This window comes from Wasmannia auropunctata, unplaced genomic scaffold, assembly GCF_000956235.1.
Source record: "Wasmannia auropunctata unplaced genomic scaffold, wasmannia.A_1.0 LD335828.1, whole genome shotgun sequence".
Lineage (NCBI taxonomy): Eukaryota > Metazoa > Arthropoda > Insecta > Hymenoptera > Formicidae > Wasmannia > Wasmannia auropunctata.
In genome coordinates, this window is record NW_012027062.1 from 493470 (window position 1) to 514685 (window position 21216).

A 21216-nucleotide genomic window follows, 5' to 3' on the forward strand; every position below is an offset into this window, starting at 1 on the left:
GCGTTAACGCTAATCGGCTCGCGCGGCCGCGTCGACATCCTCGCATTTCGCGACGCGTCCTCGCGCATCTCGCTTGCAAGCAAGCAAGCAAGCAAGCTCGATTCGCAACAGCATATACACATGTCGCGAGTTCTCAATCCGATCGCGTTCTCGCGTTTCGTCGTCGACCGGGGCAGGCCGAATGTAAGTTTGAGCACGAGCAACACGTTGAAGACTTGCGCGATGATGAAATGGCGGGACTGCGTTTATTCGGGATTGTGAACTTCAAAAGTTTAACAACGCCAATCGCACGCGTGCGAAATATCGTTGCAGAATATCAATTGGCACATCTAGATCCTCGTTCTCGCGTAATTTTCGCGATTTAGGATACATTACGATCGACATGCAGGTTGTCCCTTTACGCATCGCGTATTCCCTTTCTCGATTGACAAATCCTTTCGCAAGATATTTTTGTAAGATAGATTTTTTTTACATAATCAGAGGGAAGCTTATCAATAAAGTTGAGTTTAAGAAGAAATTCGAGCAGATTTTAAATAAATTTTTAGTGTTAATTAAATTAAATTTTACAGCTTAATTTTGCTGCAATTCGAGAACCGTTGCTATTTGATGAAAAGCTCGATCAGAATTAGGTAAAAAAAATCTGTATTGTGAACGATGTAGGATACGTGTGAATCAACAGAAGTTACTTTAACGCGGAGGAGAAGCGATTTAAATTTTTCTGTGCGAGAATTTGAACGTTTCCAGCCAGACGGTTTGCTTCGATCCTCGTACCACAGAAACGCTTGATGATCTACTTCTTTACACACTGAAAAAAATGCGCGATGTTCGAGATACCCTGCATTTTGGATTCGCGCGGACAGCGAGGGATATCCCGCGATTAGCGTGTACAGAGAACGTAGAGCTCGTTTGCCGCGAGATTGTCGTGTATTTTCTACGTGTAGCCGTTTCTTTTTCCCGCGTCTGATTCCTTCTGTTCGAGAGACGCGTCGCATCCGCACATAACGCGCTCGCGTGCGCGGCGGCATTCCGTTAATCTCCTACTAACAACGATACGTGCCACACCTTCGTTAATCGGCGAGAGCGAAAGAGAGAGAGAGAGAGAGAGAGAGAGAGAGGGGGAGGGGGGGGGAACAGAGGACTGTGTATATAAGTGGATGAAAGAGAAGATATAGATATATAGAGATTGCGTAATCGGCAGATACTCTAGCATATGCGATTTTTCAATGTCCTTTTAAAAGTGTAAGCATACCCTTAGTGAATGATATTAGGCATTGATTTGTGTGCTTATGTTGACCACGATTTTGGATAAGCAAGGAGGGGAAGAGGGGGAGGGGCGCGCGCGTTGGAGAGGGATGGTGGTACATCTGACAGTGTTTTGCGTTCGAAATTTGAGGGGCGCCAGGGTATTCCCGTCGCGACGAGCGGATTGCCGAAACTCACCCCTTCGCGCGGATCAGACGCCGTCGCACGCAAATCGATGTGGGGGAGGGGGGTGCGTCGCGTTGATTAAAAAATAAAAAAGATAGAATTAAAAGATAAAGGACGATTTTACGTTTCACGTATTGAACTGTAAGTATATTATGCATCTGATCTCGAAGGCGTCACACGTGAGACACACTGACTTAAGTTAATAGAATACAAGTTATTGAAGGTACATATGGACATCGAGATGAGCGTTGACGATAGCATCGTTTATATTTTTAGATTCGTGTCAGTTTTAGGACCGGGGGTGCGACGTGCGCAAGCGTGTCGATCAACAAGACATTCTGAATTTTCCGACAGAATGCTGGGTAGCTTGTGTATATAGATTTGTGTGCGACGGCTTGTGTGCTGATTTCACATCGAGAAAGTATCCAGATAATGTCAGACTCGCCAAACGACGAGAGGTTGCAAGGGTGAATTTGTTAGACGAAGAAAGAGAGACGTCGAACTTCGTTTTCACCACCGTTTTCGCGAGTGTCGATCGTCGGGAGGTGCCGCATCTTTAACCTTGGACGAAATGAGGCGTAAATTTTATTGCACCGCGAGGCGAAGAGTCTCTCACCGAGAGGTCGGTGCCTGGACAATTGACAAACGTATAACACAGGCCCACGAGGATCCACGGAGTCAACAGAGTCTGAACAGAGAAAGACGGGTCGCACTCTGTCTCATCCGTATCCAGGATTAAATATGTAATTATCGCTAACAGATCGTATCGTGTAACAATGTTGTCCTCGTAATAGTCAGACCGACTGCATCAACAGACAGCGAATGATTCCCCAGGCCGAACGATTGCCCGACATCGCGGAAGCGCGGAAATGGCCAGACGACTATGTGTATTATTAACGAAGGTAATTTGCGAATGTCACGCATTGAAAATATCGGATCGTCGATGAGACGGTTGCCGAACGTACATTATTCACTCTGTTGCCGCAAGCCGGTTAATTATTGCGATCGTTCGTCGTCCGGATGCTTTCCCGCGTATAAAAGCAGAAACGGTGCTTTTGCCGCTTTAACCGTTTGCACTTCGAATTTCCGAAATCCTACATTAATTTCCGGTCTAATATCATTACGTTTACAGGTTTCGTAAAAACAGGCATTACGTGCGCTTTAAATAGGTTCTTATGAAGAAAAGAAGCTATATCAGGCGCGAAGCTATACGTACTGTTAATGTTTTATTCGATTTTGAGAAACATATCACAAACGCGTGCAAACTTTTTACGTGTGAAACCTTTTCGTAATAAATGTATAAATATCTCGATCTACTTACCTCGATATTGTACAATTCCGCGAAGACATCAGAGGAGCGGGTTTTGCAGCGGACACACGCGGGGCGCAAACGGTTAATTGACGCGCGACTCGCGACTTCTCCCTGGCGCCTTTCAGTCATAAATATTCGGAGTCTGTCCAGTCAACAATCGTCTATATTGGTGTCATTTTTCGATAACTGTCTAATCAATATATCGACTCGAGGATGAAGCTGCAGACGACTGCGCATTGTTTTCGTGTAGTTTCGCTGCGACCTTATTATTACCGCTCGCGGCATTCCACGAGAAATGTTCCTAAAAAGTTTGTAACATATCGTACATACACGGTACAGACACATATGCATGGATACAGACACACATACACACACACACGTACACGTAACCAAGTATACACACACACGCGCAAATACACACGAGACGTGCGTGGGCGCGTACACGTCCAAGACACGAAATTACACGCGTCACGTTATGTCGAGAGGACAAGATTAAAAATTAAGTGGAAATGCATACCGGACGAGCGTAACATAGTTTTAAGCAAGGGTCACGTATTGTACGTATGTGTTGTACATAGCCTAAATAAAAATTACATTTAAAATTACCCTCCTTTCTTCCTCTTAAATCTCCTCTTTCTTCCCAATTTTTCGGACGGTGCAAAATTAATCGTGCGTCCACGTTGGAATGCAGATTGAAAAGCTACGTTGAATTTTCGAATACACATTATATATATCGAGCTGGATAAAATGCCGAATGTTGTCAGCACTAAAAGAATAATGCATCGTGTTTTATTGCTCCAATTTTGAAATCACACGTTGAAAAAGAAAATAGAACAAAAATAGATCCATATACCATTGAAATGACACAATAGCAGAGCTGCATGATTTGTAATGCCATTATTGCAGACTCTATCGACAGAGCACGAGTTTAGAACTTGAACAATTCGCATTGTATTAATTAAAACTGCTGGAACGATGCTGTCAGTTAATTTGCTAGGTGTATACTGTAAAAAAATTAAAATGCATTTTATTTATAGTACAGAATTCTTTCGCTTACGGATCTTTTTTTCTCAGTCATTGTGTCACACTACTGATTATACACATGTCACACAAAATTTTATAGACTATAGTACGTCCTCCGTCACGTATTACAAATTGAAATATTATGAGATATATTTAAACAGTATAATAATAAAATATATTTATACAACTCTTCTTTACATTCGACTTTGAATAAACAAAGTACGTTTCATGTCTTTAAACGAAATCTTAACATAATATAAGATTTTGTTTATGACTATCAGTTTTCGTTATTACATGTCAGTACATGTTGTTCGATTCATGCATCGTTAAATTTTTTTCTCGACTAGACCGTGCAAGAAGAAAATTAGGGAATTATTACCTTCCAATGATTCTTGCGACAATTTGGAAATGTTGAATATTTTAGTTCATTAGGAAAATGATAAAAGAGGTATATATTTAGATGTAGAAGAGTGTGGAGAGTTTATATAATCTTCTCATTTCTTTATGATATTATAGGGAAAAAATAAAGAAAATAAACAAGATGTTACTTATATCGAACATAAAAACCAATTATTTTGGACAATATGGATTAACATAATTGTCGTATAATTTATGATGTAAATTTTCTTATTAATTGAATCTAGTATAGGCAATATATACTTATATCTTCTTTTTTTTTTTCAAATTATGGGTATCATTTTTGATGACATAATCACGAGACACAATCGTGTCTAGGCGCTAAAAAGGACGCACCGGACTGGACCATGTCTCTTTACGCGAGTTGTATGTACATAATTTTCCTGCACTAGTATACCACAGAAGTACGTCTCGGCGAATATGATATTTTAATTCAATAATTATTTAGGTTAGTAAATAATTACCCTTATTTTTGTTTATCAAGGCACACTGTACAGATATTAGATGCTCAATAAATGCCAGTTGCTTGTCTAATTTTAGACCATTTCCGATTGGACGAAATTCCCGTTCATATCAAAGATGAACGCGTGATGTGTGGAAGCTGTTTTCAACGATGCTCGAAGTATAATTTACATTATTTCCGCTTTCCGGCTACCTAGACTTTTCTTTATTAACGCCCAATCTTCCAATATATCCGCGTCGTTGAGCATGTAAACGATGTAAGGTCCTGTGACGGAAATCGCTCGTCTTCTCTCCGAATGGTTTCTGCGTCTCCTGCCAGTTGTGTTAAGCCACAAATCCGCATGTATGTCCACGTTATTCCTATCTTCCTCTAGACGGCGAATCTTCTCCTGCAGGTCGTTATGGATGCAATCCCAGACCAGACCTTTCTCGCTTTCAAAATTTTGGAAGGCGGCCAGCTCTTCCGCTAGGAATTTATTCTGAATATTTTGTAATCTATATTTTCTCAATATTCCAGCCACTTCTGTTTTCGTCTTCATGTTTTCCTTTAATCGCTCCAATGGTATTAGGTATTCCTCGGATTTTCCAACACGGACTTCACCGAGCTTTGTGTCCACTTGCGTGATTCTTTCTCGGTATAATCTGAAATAAATAATAATGGTTAAAGTGTAAATTTATATTGTATTTTTAAAATCTTACTTATTTTTCACATCACCAGCAATACTCAAATTGCAATTTCACAATTAATAATTTTGCGATGTTATTAACTTCCAATACAATTAATAAAGTCAATAATACATATAATTAATATTTAATTAATATATATAATTATAATACATATAATTTATATCACTGACGAGAAGAAATTTGTCGTCGCTAAGCATTTTCATTAACATATCTTCAAAACATTCTACAAACTTAAAGATATATTTGTGCAGATTATTATAATATATGTTACAAGAGAGAAAGCTGATATACTTAGAAATATGATAGTACTTACTGTTCTTTGAGTACAGTAAACTGTCTTTCCAAATCCGCCAGATTATCTATGCATTCAGTACGCCTCCTCTCGCATTCATCCTCGTCCATCTCCGACGAGTCATCGCTGTCAGTGTGTTCCGCGCTGCTGTCGCACGACGCGGAACTCTGATTACTATCGTTACTGTCGTGAGACATTTCCTCCCCTTCGCCATCCGATTCATCCTTGACGCTTGGCATTTATCCTGGCAATAATAAAAAGCTCGCGAGTTAGTGGATATTTTTTTTTATGCAGTACGTGGTAAAAAATATCTAAACAAGGGATATCTAAAAGACAAATGTTTTAAAACAATTTTTGAGAAAATCTGGACTTTTGAATTTTACTGATAAAAAAAACAATGTATTTAAATGGAGCAAATTGATTAATTTTCTACACTGCTATACATAATTAAACATTTATAATTTATCTCTTGTTGTAATTACTTATTGTGACGATTTTTCGCGCGAAACGATAATTTTACCCGCGTTTTTTTTCCCTGCGATTTGGAGTCTAAGCAGCTGATTGACAATACTCGGTCGATACGGCAGATTTCTTAACCTTAATATTGCTTCTATTTTTGTTATTTTTGTTTTTATAGTCTCTTATGCTTCTTACAAACAATAGCGACAATTTCAATTTTTTGAGCTTTATTTACGTACAAAAATAAAGACAGAGAGTTATATTTAAGTGACTATATATGACTATTTCTGTGACTATACATACATATATGACAAATTTTCCAATCACCAAAACATTATTCAATTCAATTTTTACGTATTCAAAAGGATAGACATACACGTTGAGAAATAAATAATATATTAAACAAATGCTCGGTAGGCAAGTATTAAAAACAAGGTTAACTTTTACAGAAGCAAAAGTTACATCAATGTGAACGGAGTATCACTAACGGAAAAGTTGTTTCACATCCAGTTTTTATGGAAAATAACGTCTCGCATATATTTAGTTACGCGCAATGGAGTTATTCGCGTCTAATTAAGCAGTAGCTAGGTTACGTGTTACTCGGAAGATACAGCTGAATGAATTCGAGTTTCCAGAAAATTTCTCATCGCACATCACGCGCAGTCGTAAAATTTAAATTCGAATGAACAGACGAGATTCTCACTGAGTATTCAACACTTACTATGTGATGATTTTCAAATTTACACTTCCCGAGATACAGCCTCAAGCGATCGTTCGAGTCGTTCGGCGAACGGCGACTTCGACAGACGCACAATTTGTTGACAACCAGTGTTGCCCAGTGCCCCCAGACTCCGAAGCGGCGTACCAACTGCTTAGCGAGAAAAAAAACACTATACATGTGGTTGAAATCAGAGAGGATCCGAGAGCGCGGACATGCCGGCCTTTTGGCTGTAATGTTAAATGCCCTCGCGCACTATCGCCCTCTGAAGAAGTGGATCCAAATTACATAGCAAAATCAAGATTTCTGCACAATTTGTGGTGTGTGTCCGTACTAAATTCACTTTACGAGTCTGCTGGGGCTTTATTTTCAAAAAATAACGCATTAGAAAGTATATTTCTTTACTTTCTAATGCGTTATTTTTCGAAAATAAAGCTCCAGCAGACTCGAAAAGTGGATTTAGTATACGAACACGCACCACAAATTGTGCAGAAATCTTGATTTAATTTGTGCTATGTAATTTGGATCCATTTCTTCAGAGGGCGATAGTGCGCGAGGGTATTTTAGCGTTACAGCCAAAAGGCCATGTCCGCTCTCGGATCCTCTCTGCTCTTACTTGGCCCTTATCAGAATCTCTACATTCAAAATAAGACAAATATACTATTATCGTTGAAAAAGAAATTATTGAATAAATATTTTCGTTCAAAACATGTATGTGTTATCTACAGAGAAAACTTAAAATATGACTGCGTAGTTATACATTTTATGACTGTAGATGACGCTAAGTGTACGAAATGCATTGAAAGCGAGGAATGACTTTTACCTGATCTTTCCCTGATTTACCCTTTATTCAATAAATCGACTGATTTCCCTGATTAATTAAATCGACTAATTACTTAATTACTAATTCGTCAAATAATATCCCTTTCATTAAGAGAGATAGAATATTATTAATTTGAACAATTTTTTCTTGCTTAATTCATGGGAAAGCTGTATATAAACCAGATAATATAGTACGGATTTATATATAAAAAAATTTTGCTATAAGCAATTATGGATTGAATTAGATAGTTTTAAAATTCCAAAGCCATTCTCATGTTTATTTCTTCTAACGTAGATTAATTTCTTGGTAGATAGTTTAATTTCTTTAATTTACTTTCTATCATTTTTTAATTCATACAAAATTAGAAAAAGATAAAAAGTAAGTTAAACCGAGATTAAAGTTACTCTACATTGATAGAAATGAACATTAGTAGCAGACTTTGCTTATTTCAATTTATAGTTATTACAATCTAGTTCTGACAGCCATAAATAAATATAAAGTTATAGAATTTTCTTATTTTTTTTACAAGATTAAATTTTTTTTTTTTTTTTTTTGTCAATACTAACGCAGCAAATGGTGTTGCAATTATTGAATTTGTATCAACAACCGTCAAAGGGTATATATAACTGAGATAATTTCAAAAGTCTAAAATATAAAATATAAGATATAAAACATAAAATTAAAACTTAAATTATATTTTTAAACTAAATTGTTTTACTTACTGGAAAAATTGGGAAAAGCGGAAGAACTTTAAGCTCCACGGGAAGATCGTAATATATATAGATATATATTATATATTTTGATATATAATACTCCATCGGATACAATAATACATCTGGATCTGTATGGAACAAACAGTTAGACAATGCAACATTCGCATAACTGCAAGGTATACTAGCAATTTTTTTTATATCTCATATATATTTATATAATAATATATATTTCTCTCTCGTGTGTGCTTCCTGCGCGCTTCATGAAGACTTTCGGTTAGATAGGTCTTTCGATTTCTGCGAGAAAAGAAGGTACAGCTCGTTTTGTGCATTTTGTTCCGTACGAAATTTTTTTTTCGTTTTTCGGTATTCTCCGTTTTTTTTGCGTTTTTTTTCCTTTCTTTTTCGTCGTTTCAAGCCCCGCCGCACGCGGGACGTGTGTATACGTGTGTGCAGTCGTGACGCGTCGCACATTTTGCTGCCTAGTAGCCCTTTTAAACCTTCGGGATAAAGTGTAAAATGCCCGGGAGTGTCCTTCGAGGACGCGGACGGGCCGACAAATGTCTCCATTTACCCATACGTGACCGATCCCGAGGTTCTCGAAATGGGAAACGTGAGTGGGAAGATACGCGAAATTATTTCCGCGCGCGGGAACTTCCGCGCGACGTCGATTCTCTCACTTATCCTCACCGAGAGGATAAATTTATTCCTCGCCGGAAAATATAAATTGCATACTTAATTCTCTCCGACTTCTTCACAGTCATTTTTTTCCCCTCCTCCACCCGTTACGAAATGCTCGTTCGCCAATTCCCTCCCTCCTCCACCCCTCTGCTTTATCGCCGAGAGCCTATCGCCCGATTGCACCAGTTTGATACTCGAGCGATCGATAGTGTTTGCCGCCGAAATTCGACGCCCGACGAGGAGTCCTCGAGTTACACTTCGGTGACGGGGGAGAAGGAATGAAAAAGGGCGCTCGGTGTGGTCCGCGGATCCTTCTCGTGCGGCGACGGCTTTTACAACGGACTCTTAATATTCATTTCATGCAACATTTATCGCGGCGCGATCGCGGTTCGCCGGGGGAAAAGTCGCGGGCTCCGACTTCGTGATATCCCGCTGATATATTCAGCGCTTGGTTGAAAAACCGAAATGCAAATCGATGCGGCAGGGTAAATGCACCACTAAATGACCGCTCTTAGGCATGTCGCTTTAGCTCCGATCTCTTTCTCTCTCCTTTGTCGAGCGAAAGTAAAAATTTCGTCGCGTAATTATGCTTCAAATGATCCGTGTCTCAAATGTTTGACGCTTCATCGACGTTTCGCGCGCGAGTGGTAAAATATAATGTGAAATTTATAACGAAAGAGAGAGGAGAGATAAAACTGACATTGCAAGGAAATGAGAAGTAGTTCTAGTGAATGATCGCTTTGATCTATCACACTGTAGAGAGCCAAGGGAAGTGTGTGACAGCCTTGGATTAATAGCACAACGCGATGCTTAGATAAAATCAACATTCATTTTTTTAATGACTCCATATCAATAAATTATTAATTTGATGGAAGGTTTTTCTTTTCCTGTGCTGTACCCAATTATCCGTCAGGCCGCTGGTCATATTGTAATACGAAGAAATATTTCCGAAACGATAATTAGCTCTTTCTCTTTCGAAAACACAAAATTGCTTCAAACAATTGCGGAAGTAAGCGTGTGCAGTGAATATCTATTGATCAATTATTCAGTAGTGTACGTACCCTGCGATTAATTGAGGTGAAAAATTGGAATGAAAGATTGCACTGCGAGGAAAAAAAAAATTGCTCGGGGAAAAATGGCGATGTTCCCCTTTGTACAAATATTATATCATATACAAATAAATTACGTGTGCGGATACGCCATTAAAATTTATCCACGCAGTCGACGTATATACACAAATGTAATCGTTAAATCGATTAACTTGTTGCATTAGTCGTGCAATTTGTTGACCCAAAATTTCCTCGGGGCAAGATAATTTCGTCCGCCCCAATAATTTCTTTTTTTTTTTTATTCTTCTTCAGCGTAGTATTGGATAATCACGACGAAGGTTTGCGAACCTCGTCGACGATAGGATGTCGCGAACCGCGGAAGCGCTAATTACCTTACCTAATTTGTCGATCGATTTTTAGTCTCTCGGTGAGAGTAAGGGTGCGCACACATCGTTTCGTCGTGGTCGCACGCGACTTTCGCTCGAAATCCTGTCTCGCGATGGCCACGCACCCTCTCTCGTTCACGATTTTTTTTTCTTTATATATATATATATATATATGTATATATTCTCCGTTTTTTTTTTCGCTATTGAACACACGTACTCTTTCTCCCTGAGGTAACGTATTCGCCGGTCCCGGCGAGCGGAGAGCGAACCGCGGTAGCGTGACATGATGGATCGCGTTTCTCGAAATCCTCTCTTCGTATTTAAATACCTTAGCGGTATAGAATACTTTGGTGATAGCGTGTCCTCTTCGAGCGTTACAAAACGTTAATGTCGTATCAAGATGAACAGTGATATATAAATCTAAGATGAAAGTAACTTTACGAAAAGCTTCAGCGTTCACCGTGTATTTATGGAAAGGAGGAAGAGAGAAAGAGAGAGAGAGAGAGAGAGAGAGAGAGAGAGAGAGGGGGAGAAACAGAGAGAGAAAGACTCCCTATTAGAGACTTCTTGCGATAGCGTGTTTCGAACATGCTAAATATTAATATTGCGCCAAAGTCGCGTGTGTGGGGCGAATGATAATTTAAGTCCAGAATGGAAATTGCCGTTTTGCGCGCCAAACGTGGGAGCCCGCGTGCGCTTGGCGTCACTCCGAAGTACGGTATCGCAAAAACCTTCCTGTCTTCGTTGGAAAATCGATTTTCGCGACACGCCGTCGTTATTTATCGTCCGTTTATCGTTCGTCCCGCAGGAAGTTTCTCTGCGTACGACGACGCGCAACGGTTAGTTTGATTATTCGTGGTACGGGGGTTAACGAAGTTAATGACTGATAGGGCGACTCGGTAATGTGTATCGTCCCTAAAAGGAAGCGGTACACAGCTGGACTGTACATTGCCGAGGGAAGAACAAAGATGAACGTTATCGTCATCGTTCCTTCTCGCGATGCAGTTTCGCCTTTGTCTCGACCGGGCCGCACTCTAATGATCATTTTCGATTAAAGAAGAAAACGCGGACGAAAACCTCAGACAAGTAGGGCGCTATTCTTGGCTCTCCGCACTACTTTTGCGCGAAACCGAGTCTGACATTTTCCAAATGCGTTCGCGAACGATCTCGAAGCTGCAGCAACGAATGTCTGCTAGGTAATTCATCTTTAAATATCCATGGGATCTTAAGCCGTATATGCGGAGTGCCCTAATAATGAAAAGTGGACGCTATTTTGGTGGCAAACGCGGGGATGTTGCGATGGCAGTTATTGGCGTGGAAATAACGTACCGTTTTAAACGCGACTGCGTGTACGGCCGGCGTTAATTTTTTTTTCCCCACTCGAAACAACTACGCCTTCGGCCTTCCAACGAAGCGTTTTTTTTTCTCTTTCAATGGCTTACGTAATTGGAACAAACGCGGTAATGCAATTTGCATTGATGATGGAAATTAACGTCTATCATTTTACGAGGATTATTAAACGAGAGAACTTTTCCGAGAATAATTGTAATAAATAAAATACGACAGACGCGCGGGTTCTAATGGATTCGCATCGCGTGTCACGCCTCTGGGATTGTCTCCCCGTTAAGTCACGTGTCCTCCCGCAGTCGGTCGCGTTTCGTGTCGGTCGCGACCTTTTCCAAGGGTCAACATCAACGATATCCGCGCGCCGGATCCGAGCGTGGAGAGAGCAACATGGGCGCGAATCGTCCTCAGAGAGAAATAGAGATAGATAAAGACGGCGAGGAAGATACAGAGACGGAGAGGCCTTCTGCCTTCCCGAGACCTCCTAGGAAATTGACATTTGCGCGAAGGGCCCATTACCCTAGAGACCACACTTTTTTTTTTCCACTGCCACTTACGATAAGAGTAAAAATTTATACAAGTTTTCCCGTTGACGATCGAAGAGTCCTGGCCGTTCTCTCGGATATTCGGTATCATCGAGGTTCGAATCGGGCGTGCCGCTGAGAATCCAACCATTCGAATTATTAATGAATAAAGTAACTTTGTACTGTTTCACTCTTTGCACTCTTTCGCCTCGCTAGAAATAAAAGACAACAAAGTACGAAACTACAAAGTAAAAAGTTATATACGGAACTCCTTCGTGGCACGTACAGGAATATGAGCGGATATTCTTTTCGAGTGAATCTTCTCTGAAAAAAAGAAGAATTGAAAATTGAAATTGATATCGGAATTCGGAAATGATAATAACGATGACGATAAATGATGGAAATAAGGATAATAGGATCGTCGTTATTGATCGTTTAAACGCGTCTTTAGTCGCGAAGAAATTCAGATTTGGAAGATTGATGGAATCACCGGGAGTTTATAAACGGCTATCCTCTTCGGATAGGCGTTTAGAATCTAATTCAGTTCGCGTATGCCATGACAATCCTGTGATCGATCGGAGGAGTATCAATAATTCCCGCGTGCCCTCTTTCTATTTACGTGTCATCTACGATCACCGCGATCGATCTCGCGACGAACGCGAAACGAGGAACGCAAGTTGCGCATGCTTTCATATTGATATAGTGTTATTTTAGCATGAAACAGGAAGATGGCAAGATAACAGAATGTAAACGTCTCTATTTACATGCAATCTCAAATATTTCTCGCGGCGAATGTATATAAAATTTCTGGACACGGTGTAAAAAATCGTCGAGCATCAGGATTGGCAACTTTTCTCGGCGATATTCCGACAGAACTTTCGTCTAACTAACGTATACAAATTTGTATCAGTTTATTAACAGTAACAGCGATAAGCATGTTTCCCGAAATTTTTCTAATTTAATTTTTGATTATCAATTCCGAGAGAGAAAAATTGTACGCAAACAGGAAAAAAAAGCTATAAGTTGACAAGCTGAAAATTGACAGATATTGTCATTTTTCGCGAGTTACGAGCAACTCCGTGAGCAACAGCTGAAAAATTGTGCGTCCAATTATGTGCGAAATATAAACGCAATTTTTGACAAATATACCCGGCTCTTTATCGACAGCTGGTTATATTTTATCTGAAATCAATGAGATGCGTTGGTGCCGATCGTCGCTGACTGTCGCAGTTTTCTACGAGTTAAATCAACAAACAGCATAAAAACGTCAATCTCGGTTGACATATTTCATTAAAACGTCACTCGCCGCACACGTGGTACATCAAAGTCCAGGTGCGTATTACATCGCGCGGAAGAACTCCTTCGCAAAAGTGATGTGATTTTCGATTTTTTTTACACCGGTTTTTTTAATGACAGATTTTTCACGCACGAGCTTTCGACAGGCTTACGACGAATTCGGCGAGATTAGACACGTACAAATTTTCGCACGGACGATACGTAATGGTCACAAGGGCGAGGTGACACCAACGAGTTGTTTTTACGATTAAATCGCGACCCCGTTCCAAGACAATAGATATTTGCATTCACATGCACTCGGCCTCGCATCGCGGGTGGGTATCCTGCGTGACTTATATAATCCAAGGCCGCCGCGAATAAAAGGCAGTAGTCGGCGTCGATTGACTGGTTGCACCGCCACCGCCGCTCTGCCACCGCGCTTGTATCAATTATCGAGCGCATATTGGAAGTCGGAAACGCGTATGAAATCGGTCCCGATGAGCCCGAATCCCCGCTGCGAATATTCGCGGGGGCTTAATGCGGGCATAAAATGTGGTATCTCGCGCCGGCAGGCTCAACCTGCCGAGAGAGAGAGAGAGAGAGTATCTCTTTGCGGGAAGATACACCGCGGTTATTATCAAACTCGCGAAGTTCGTGTGAATTGTTTCGGTATATCCGTCTCTCTCCCTCTCTCTCTCTCTCTCCGAGATCCGAGCGATGCGATTTCGAATTAACGGTGGTAATTTGCGCGGTATATATCGGCTATAATTGATGGTAGGGCATCGATTCGCTCGATTTGGAAAAGGAAGAAACCTCTCGGCGAGATAATCGAATTGAGATCATTGAATTACTGCAGAACGCATGCCACACGGGTTGTTTCTGCAAACATCGGCTAAATGGATTTGAGTGATTCTTTCAATTAAGTGCGAACCACGATTCGCAACGTACGCGCAACGATGCGTAAATCTTTTGTCGTTTGTTCATTGAACTTTATATGCGATTTATGTGTATCGCAGAAGCTGGGAATTTTTCATCCTGCAAGAGAGTTACAAATACCTCGAAAGTCGGGTATTTTGCATCCCTCGCGAGTAAAAGCAGTTTAATATTATTAGAAGAATGAATAATCGTTATCCGTAAAGAGCCTTTGGCGTGAAAAAGCGCGTGAAAAGAGGATTAAATGGAAAACATCTTTCCTTTTGCACGCTTGATACCGTAAATTCGTAGTTAATTATGTGGATATGCGCGACGCGCATGATGAAAGAATCGCCGTTATCTACGCATTAAGTGGTTTTATTAGCACTCGTGAGAAGTTAATAAGAGTTCCCTTAGCGATGTAATGGACGCCCTTAAATTGGCGCTGGTGTGCGGCGAATATTGGCGGCTGGTTGAACCTTATTTTACTTGTAGTAGTATCGTAATAAAAACTTTTATTTCGGCGTATCCCGCTCTAACGAGGAGTATTATATAGTTGACCAAAGTTACACGTTTTAGTAATCCTCTTAAGATCGGATTCTTGCGGGAAAGGAGAGCCCTCCCACCGCCTTCCATCTAATTCTGTGTCTGATCAATAACGACGTGTGTCACTTTACGTTTTGCTCCTGTTAAACGTATTAAAACTAGAGGAAGCTTACTCGTTGACGAAGGAAAATAAATAACAGACGGTACAGAAAATAAATTAAAATAATGGAAAAAAAATTAATATTTGCTTGTGCACGCGCGACACGATAAAGTTAAACACGTGTACTCGAACTCACCCCTTGAAGATTTATTTTCAGGATGTTTAAAAAGAATCCAGTAAGCTTTTTTAGTTGGGTTTTTTTCTCAAAATGCTGCGAATGCTGTCACCACATTTCATGTGCAAGATCATAAGAAATGGAACGCAAACTTTCAATGAAACAATAAATGAATAATAACAGTAACGAGTTGAAGTGTCTTTCTCTTTGATATCACGACACAAAAATTTGATAAATTCATAAAAAGCACATACCCATTCCATTCCTGGAATGTTTTCATTTTTATCTCTCGGAATTTGTTCATTCGCGGACAATATTTTGCATGTAAAAAAAAAAACACACATTCACAATTCGTAAATCTCGAAAGCAAATCTCTCTGCGGAGAACCAATTTTTCTACAGGCGTTTTGACACCGTTCGTAAAAAACCGGTCGATCACCCGGTAGATTCCAGATAAACTTGGAATTATAGCACTTTCGGGTTTGATTTCACTGCCGACGCTTTAATCTTAGTTTAACCTACTCTTTGCCTCTTTCCCGGAACTGTGGCATTAGAAGGAGGCGAGGAATCAGTTAAACCTAAATTAAGATTGACGTTTGTAAAATTACTTGAGGTATCTGAAAAGAGTAAACCAAAACTCACGAATCAAGTCAAATTTTTGTTAGATAGATTAGAAAAAAATACATATAAAATCATTTGTCATATTTTCATTCTTATATGAATAGATATCCTCAGATATTGTTAAAATAATATCGTTAAGACATTTTAAAAAAAAGATCAGAAACTTCAGACGTTTTTAAACGTCTTCAAACGTTTTTTTGGACCTTCGTGTCGTTTGAATAGACTCGCTTGTGCGTGTCGAAGATTCAATCAACATTAATCGTCAGTCGAGTTGGACAGATAAAAAGAGAGGACCCTTCGATCGTCAGGAGAGCCGGCGCGACTCTTTCGCTTCGCGTCGCGGCGCGGTTTTTTTTGCGAAGAGGTCCCGACGGAGTGACTCGGGACCATGTTCCTAATATTCGGAGACGTGTAATGGCGAGACCCGCTCGAGGGGGGAAAAAGATCTCAGGCCGGCGAGGGCGACGGCGTAAAACGCCACGCGCTCGCATTTCGCTGTTTCTCGGGAATCCGCGGAGAAACGTTAGCAGCGACATGTCGACGCCGCGCGAACCAACGCCGCAAGAACGACGACCGTTCCCGTCGTCGTCTTCCCAAGAATTATCGGCGGCTGGCTTTCACCCGTTCCAGACGTCGGGGGGCCGAGCCAACCCGGAGGGGGGCGGTCAACATCTCGCAGGATCGAGGGCGATCGCGTGCGTGCCGGATCCTCGGGACTAGGACGACTAGGACTTGGCCTTGTCGCTCTGTGCCTTGTCGAAACCGTCGATCAGCGTCTCGATGATGAACTTGATCGTCAGCTTGTAGATGTTCTCCACGTTCTCCGAGTATCGGTCTTCCAGCGTGCGTTCCACCGCATCCAGAAACGGTTTCTCGATTTTCTGGAAAACAGAACGGTCGATCACGTATGAATAATATACCTTTTTGCTATAGTATATACATATTTAGAACCACTTTAATTAATTATCAATTATCATTTAATTAAAAAAACGATTTTTGTCGAGATTCAAGTCTGCATTAAAATTAAAATATACTGTGATTCAATTAAAATTGAAAAATCCTGGTACATTATTATTCTTAATTATATTATTCTAAAATGTGTTTCAAATATATGTATAATTACTTAGTGATTACTTTTGGTGTAATGCTAAAGCGAAAATACCATTTGTAATAGTGTTTTAAAAGGTGATACTAGTTTTGCGCGAACTGATTCTATGAATATAATACTTTCGTAACTCTTCTTCTTTTTCCGATTAAATTACTTGATGCGTCATCTGTAGACTAAGGCAAATATCTAGAAAAATGCTCCGTTTATTTGCTTAAAATTTATTCTAAGTACCGATGCAACTGAAGCTACCAGATCGTTCTTGAGTCATGAAAGAAGATAATATCGACACGGCGAATATTTAAACCTCGATCCATTTCCAGACGACATAGTCGACGACAATGGCGGGAACCGGCGCGGCGATTGAATCGACGATTGTGTTGCGATCGTCATATCCACGGCTCACAATGGACCTCGTAGGATTGTCCGACAGGAATTATCAATCCTATACAGTGACTAAGTTCATGGGACTTAGACGGAAAAGGAAGGCGAATCGGATTTGATTTCGTGCCAAGGGATTGAAACCGTGGACAAGCGTTTCACACTGCGAATAAATGCGACGACGCTCTGTAATGTAGACCTTCAACCCTCCTCGTACTGCGCATATAACTTAACTTTGCTTCTATTCGAGACATAAAAAAAAACCGAGAAATACGTAAACGCTAAAAGGCTGCATTTCAGGAAGAACTAAATGACGAAATCGATCAGTTGTCCTAGTTCGAGATTAATTTCGGAAAATGTCTCTCGCATGGAATACATGTATCATATTATAAGTCATTATGATTAACGGTTTAATTCTGAAATTATATTCTCAATATATACATATAATATTGCCTTTTCATTTTTAAATTAATTTTACTTCAATAAAATATCTTCCATCTCCATTTTTAACCGCATTTTTAAGCATTCTTACGCTTGCCTTTTCCTACATAATTCCTTTATTCCTTTTCTTTGTCGAGAAGATAAAGCGACGCGGAAAGAGCTCCCAGCACACGGGGCTTCCTTCTCTCGCGCACAAAGAAAATTCCGTTTCGATCGTCGCGAAAGTAATAAAAAAACTTGCATGCATACGCGAGAAAGTCGAGAAGCATTATTACTTTTGCGTACCTGCATTGAGGTGCTCTTTTAAAGATTTTTTCTCTTTGACATGCATCAGGATTATTACTTCTTACAGCTGTTGCATTTTACTGCATCCATCAATACACATATATGTAATATTTATTTATATTTTTAGTATAAATTGAAATTTATTGTTACGTGTGTAGTATTATCTTTCCGCAAAAGCACAAAGCTCAAATACTATTTTTTTTATTCTTCCGGTTAAGGAAGATTAAGTTGATAAGTGCTTACGTACGAATTTATTGATACGTGAAGAAGAAAGATTTATCGAACGAATAAAATTGATGCATGCTTTCGTTCAAATAAACGCGCACATTAAGTCTATCGAGAAAGTCATATATACATATTCAATATAACGAAATGTCAGGTGATTCATTCGTATGCGATTATATTAATGCAATCGTATTGGGAAAATGCTCCCATTAAAATGTAATTAATTTAATGAATTTGACATTTGTTTGTACATTTGTTTGTATGTATACATGGACAGCAAATTTATTTAACCAAGCAGAATGATTAACCGTACGATTATACGTATATAGTCAATCAAACATCGGAATTTCCCCTTCCCCGAATTTTCCTCACTTCAATCATAGCAAAAATGTGATTTTGTGCTGTTTAATTATTCGTTTCCCCGCGTGCCGATTTATGCTCACGTTACAGCCGACTCGGATGGCCAGAAGCGTTATCGCATCGATTTTCATGTTCTGTGTTCGAAGTATTTTTGAACTAACAGGATCGTAAATAAAGTTATGGAATATTTACAAGTTCTATGAGCAACGGCTGTTCTTCTTTCAGGCGTCACCGTAGTTTGCACGAATCAAATCGAAGTCATGTATTATTCCGAATTTGTCTCTCTCTCTCTCTCTCTCTCTCTCTCTCTCTCTCTCTCTCAAAATAGCATTTATGTATTTTACAAAGACATTTTCGGTGAGAAAAATTTGTCAGTATTTTGTATCGATGTGTTTATGTTAAAGGAACGTTATTTGCGATAAAAAATATCAGTACAGGCTTTTTGCAAAGGATCGGTCACCGTGAAATGAAATTTTGCGTATTTATCTCTCGTGATAATTTATTTTACCAGTTGTTCCCGAGTCGTTAAACGTAAGAACAATTAAAGAAGAATTTTTTCTTATTAGATATCATGCAGGGTCGCAACGTGCCATGGCAAACAAATGGCGGACACCAGCTGTGCAGCGGATTATGAAGGACCATGAGGTAACAAAATACCGACGCGCTATAGCGACGTTGCGGGGTGAAGTCTCAACATTTGTTATTCAATCTCTCTTGCTGCGAATTTTTCTTCTTCGTGAAGGGACGGCATAAATTTCGCGAAAAATAATGTAATGCGTACAATAAAATATTAGACGAAAACTCGTATAAAGTAGATAATAAAACTGAACTTTTAATTAACAGTGTGAGTTCAATAATCTGGTCCATTCTGAATTCTAATATAATCAGACAAAATTGTAATATTTTTAAAATAATAAATCCGATACTATTTATTGAATTAATTAAAAATGAAACTAAAACCATAAATTATTATTCTCCAATTTAACGAATCGTGACATAAATAAAAAAAATGTAAAGAGAGAGATTGTAAAATGATTTTACACATCCGATTAAGAGAGTACGTTACAGAAATTAAACGTGCGGCGCATTAAGTGTTAAATATTCGCGTACATTGTGAGAAACGCAACGAAAGTTTGTTCCACATTTGCGTCTGGAGCGTCGTTATACTTTAATTGTGCATAAATCTCTTTCTCGGAGACAGGTTCTGAAATAGTTTACAGTGTTTCCCAAAAGTTTAGTCTCTTTGATTTCAATGTTGCGAGAGATAAGCGCGGCACAAAGAGAATGTTCGCCAAGAGATGGGAGACGTATCTCCGACGAGAGAGAGGAATTTTCGCGCGCTTTCCCGGTATTCTGAGGTAAACTACCCTGTTCTAATATGTAAAGCAAGTCTAACCAACCTGCTCACGTAATAGATATATATTTTTGTAGAAAGTGATATCAATATTCAAAAAGTATTCTGAGTTCCTAATCGAAGACTAATTACATTATTATTACACAATTATTACAATTATTATCGAGAAAAATTACTCGAGGTAAACTGTTAATATTCGGACATGTAAGGCAAGTCTAACTGATTTGCTTATGTAAAAAAAATATATATTTTTTTAGAAAGTGATATAAATATTCCAAAGGTATTCTAAGTTCCTAATCAAAGACTTATTATATTATTATTACACAATTATTACAATTATTACCGAAAAATTACTCGAGGTAAACTGCTAATATTCTGATATAAATATATAAAGCAAGTCTAACTGACTTGCTTTATATATAATTTATGCAAAAAAAATAAATATATATTTTTAGAAAGTGATGTCAATATTTTAAAGAATTCTAAGTTCCTAATTAAAGATTATTTTATATTATTATTAAAAAAGTATTTGATTATTACATGGAAAGAACAATTTTGCTGAATCCAAATATGAAAATAATTTTTGTTCAAAAATCAAAATAATTTTGTGTCAAAATGATTGCTAGAATATCAAAACGTTTTATAGCAATGCTTATCAGTTTTAACATTCCAACAAATTATTTTGATGATTCAACAAAAAATTATTTTCAGATCTGTTTTTAGCAAAATTTTTAGACTTTTTAACAACATCGTTCTTTCCGTGTATTCAATACATACCCTGTATATATCCAATTCTTTGATTCTTTAATTTTATCATGGGCTATTTTACTTCACGCGCTTTCCTTTTTTTTACATTATTTCACGTAATTCTCTGTTTTGTAATACTTCTTTTGTAGGCCATTCCAAAATACGCCAGTTCTCTAAAGCTACACCTGCACTCGAGGACTAGAATTATTTGTAATAACTCATAATTTATTTTCATTACGCGCAGGATTTATACCCATTCCATTTCTCATGATGTATTCAAGCTCTCTGCCGGTGCCACAAAAGGCTACATTCACCAACTACATTCACACCGGGGTTGGATAAAAAGCACCCGCTCGCGTGCGCGAGAATAGGCGC

The 21216-nt window shown here is 39.0% G+C and overlaps 3 protein-coding genes and 1 long non-coding RNA gene across 9 annotated transcripts in view; 1 reads left to right on the forward strand and 3 right to left on the reverse strand.

Moving 5' to 3' along the window:
- LOC105455888 (multiple coagulation factor deficiency protein 2 homolog) overlaps nucleotides 1–3702 on the reverse strand; it is a 51214-nt gene extending 47512 nt beyond the window's left edge. Inside the window, exons 1-3 of the mRNA XM_011699571.1 lie at nucleotides 3594–3702; nucleotides 3347–3506; nucleotides 2750–3041 (exon numbers count right to left, since the gene is read on the reverse strand). The gene's annotated coding sequence lies outside the window, so the exon portion shown is untranslated. The remainder of the gene's footprint in view (nucleotides 1–2749; nucleotides 3042–3346; nucleotides 3507–3593) is intronic.
- A 550-nt stretch (nucleotides 3703–4252) lies between these two features.
- On the reverse strand, nucleotides 4253–6913 carry LOC105455886 (breast cancer metastasis-suppressor 1-like protein). The gene is made up of 3 exons (XM_011699568.1): nucleotides 6802–6913; nucleotides 5643–5865; nucleotides 4253–5284 (listed from the first exon to the last, which is right to left on the reverse strand). Exons 2-3 carry the CDS (start codon nucleotides 5858–5860, stop codon nucleotides 4810–4812), a joined length of 693 nt encoding a protein of 230 aa, XP_011697870.1. The 5' UTR covers nucleotides 5861–5865; nucleotides 6802–6913; the 3' UTR covers nucleotides 4253–4809.
- Nucleotides 6914–8210: 1297 nt separating this feature from the next.
- LOC105455891 lies at nucleotides 8211–15509 on the forward strand. Its single transcript, XR_975171.1, has 2 exons — nucleotides 8211–15251; nucleotides 15366–15509. It is a non-coding gene; the product is annotated as an uncharacterized LOC105455891 (long non-coding RNA).
- The window catches only part of LOC105455890 (neuroglobin-like), a 37780-nt gene continuing 27210 nt past the window's right edge, over nucleotides 10647–21216 (reverse strand). For all 6 annotated transcript variants that reach the window (XM_011699578.1, XM_011699572.1, XM_011699574.1 and 3 more), the window contains one exon: nucleotides 10647–16824. In XM_011699578.1, the coding sequence (XP_011697880.1) occupies nucleotides 16669–16824 (156 nt within the window). In that variant the 3' untranslated portion in view covers nucleotides 10647–16668. The remainder of the gene's footprint in view (nucleotides 16825–21216) is intronic.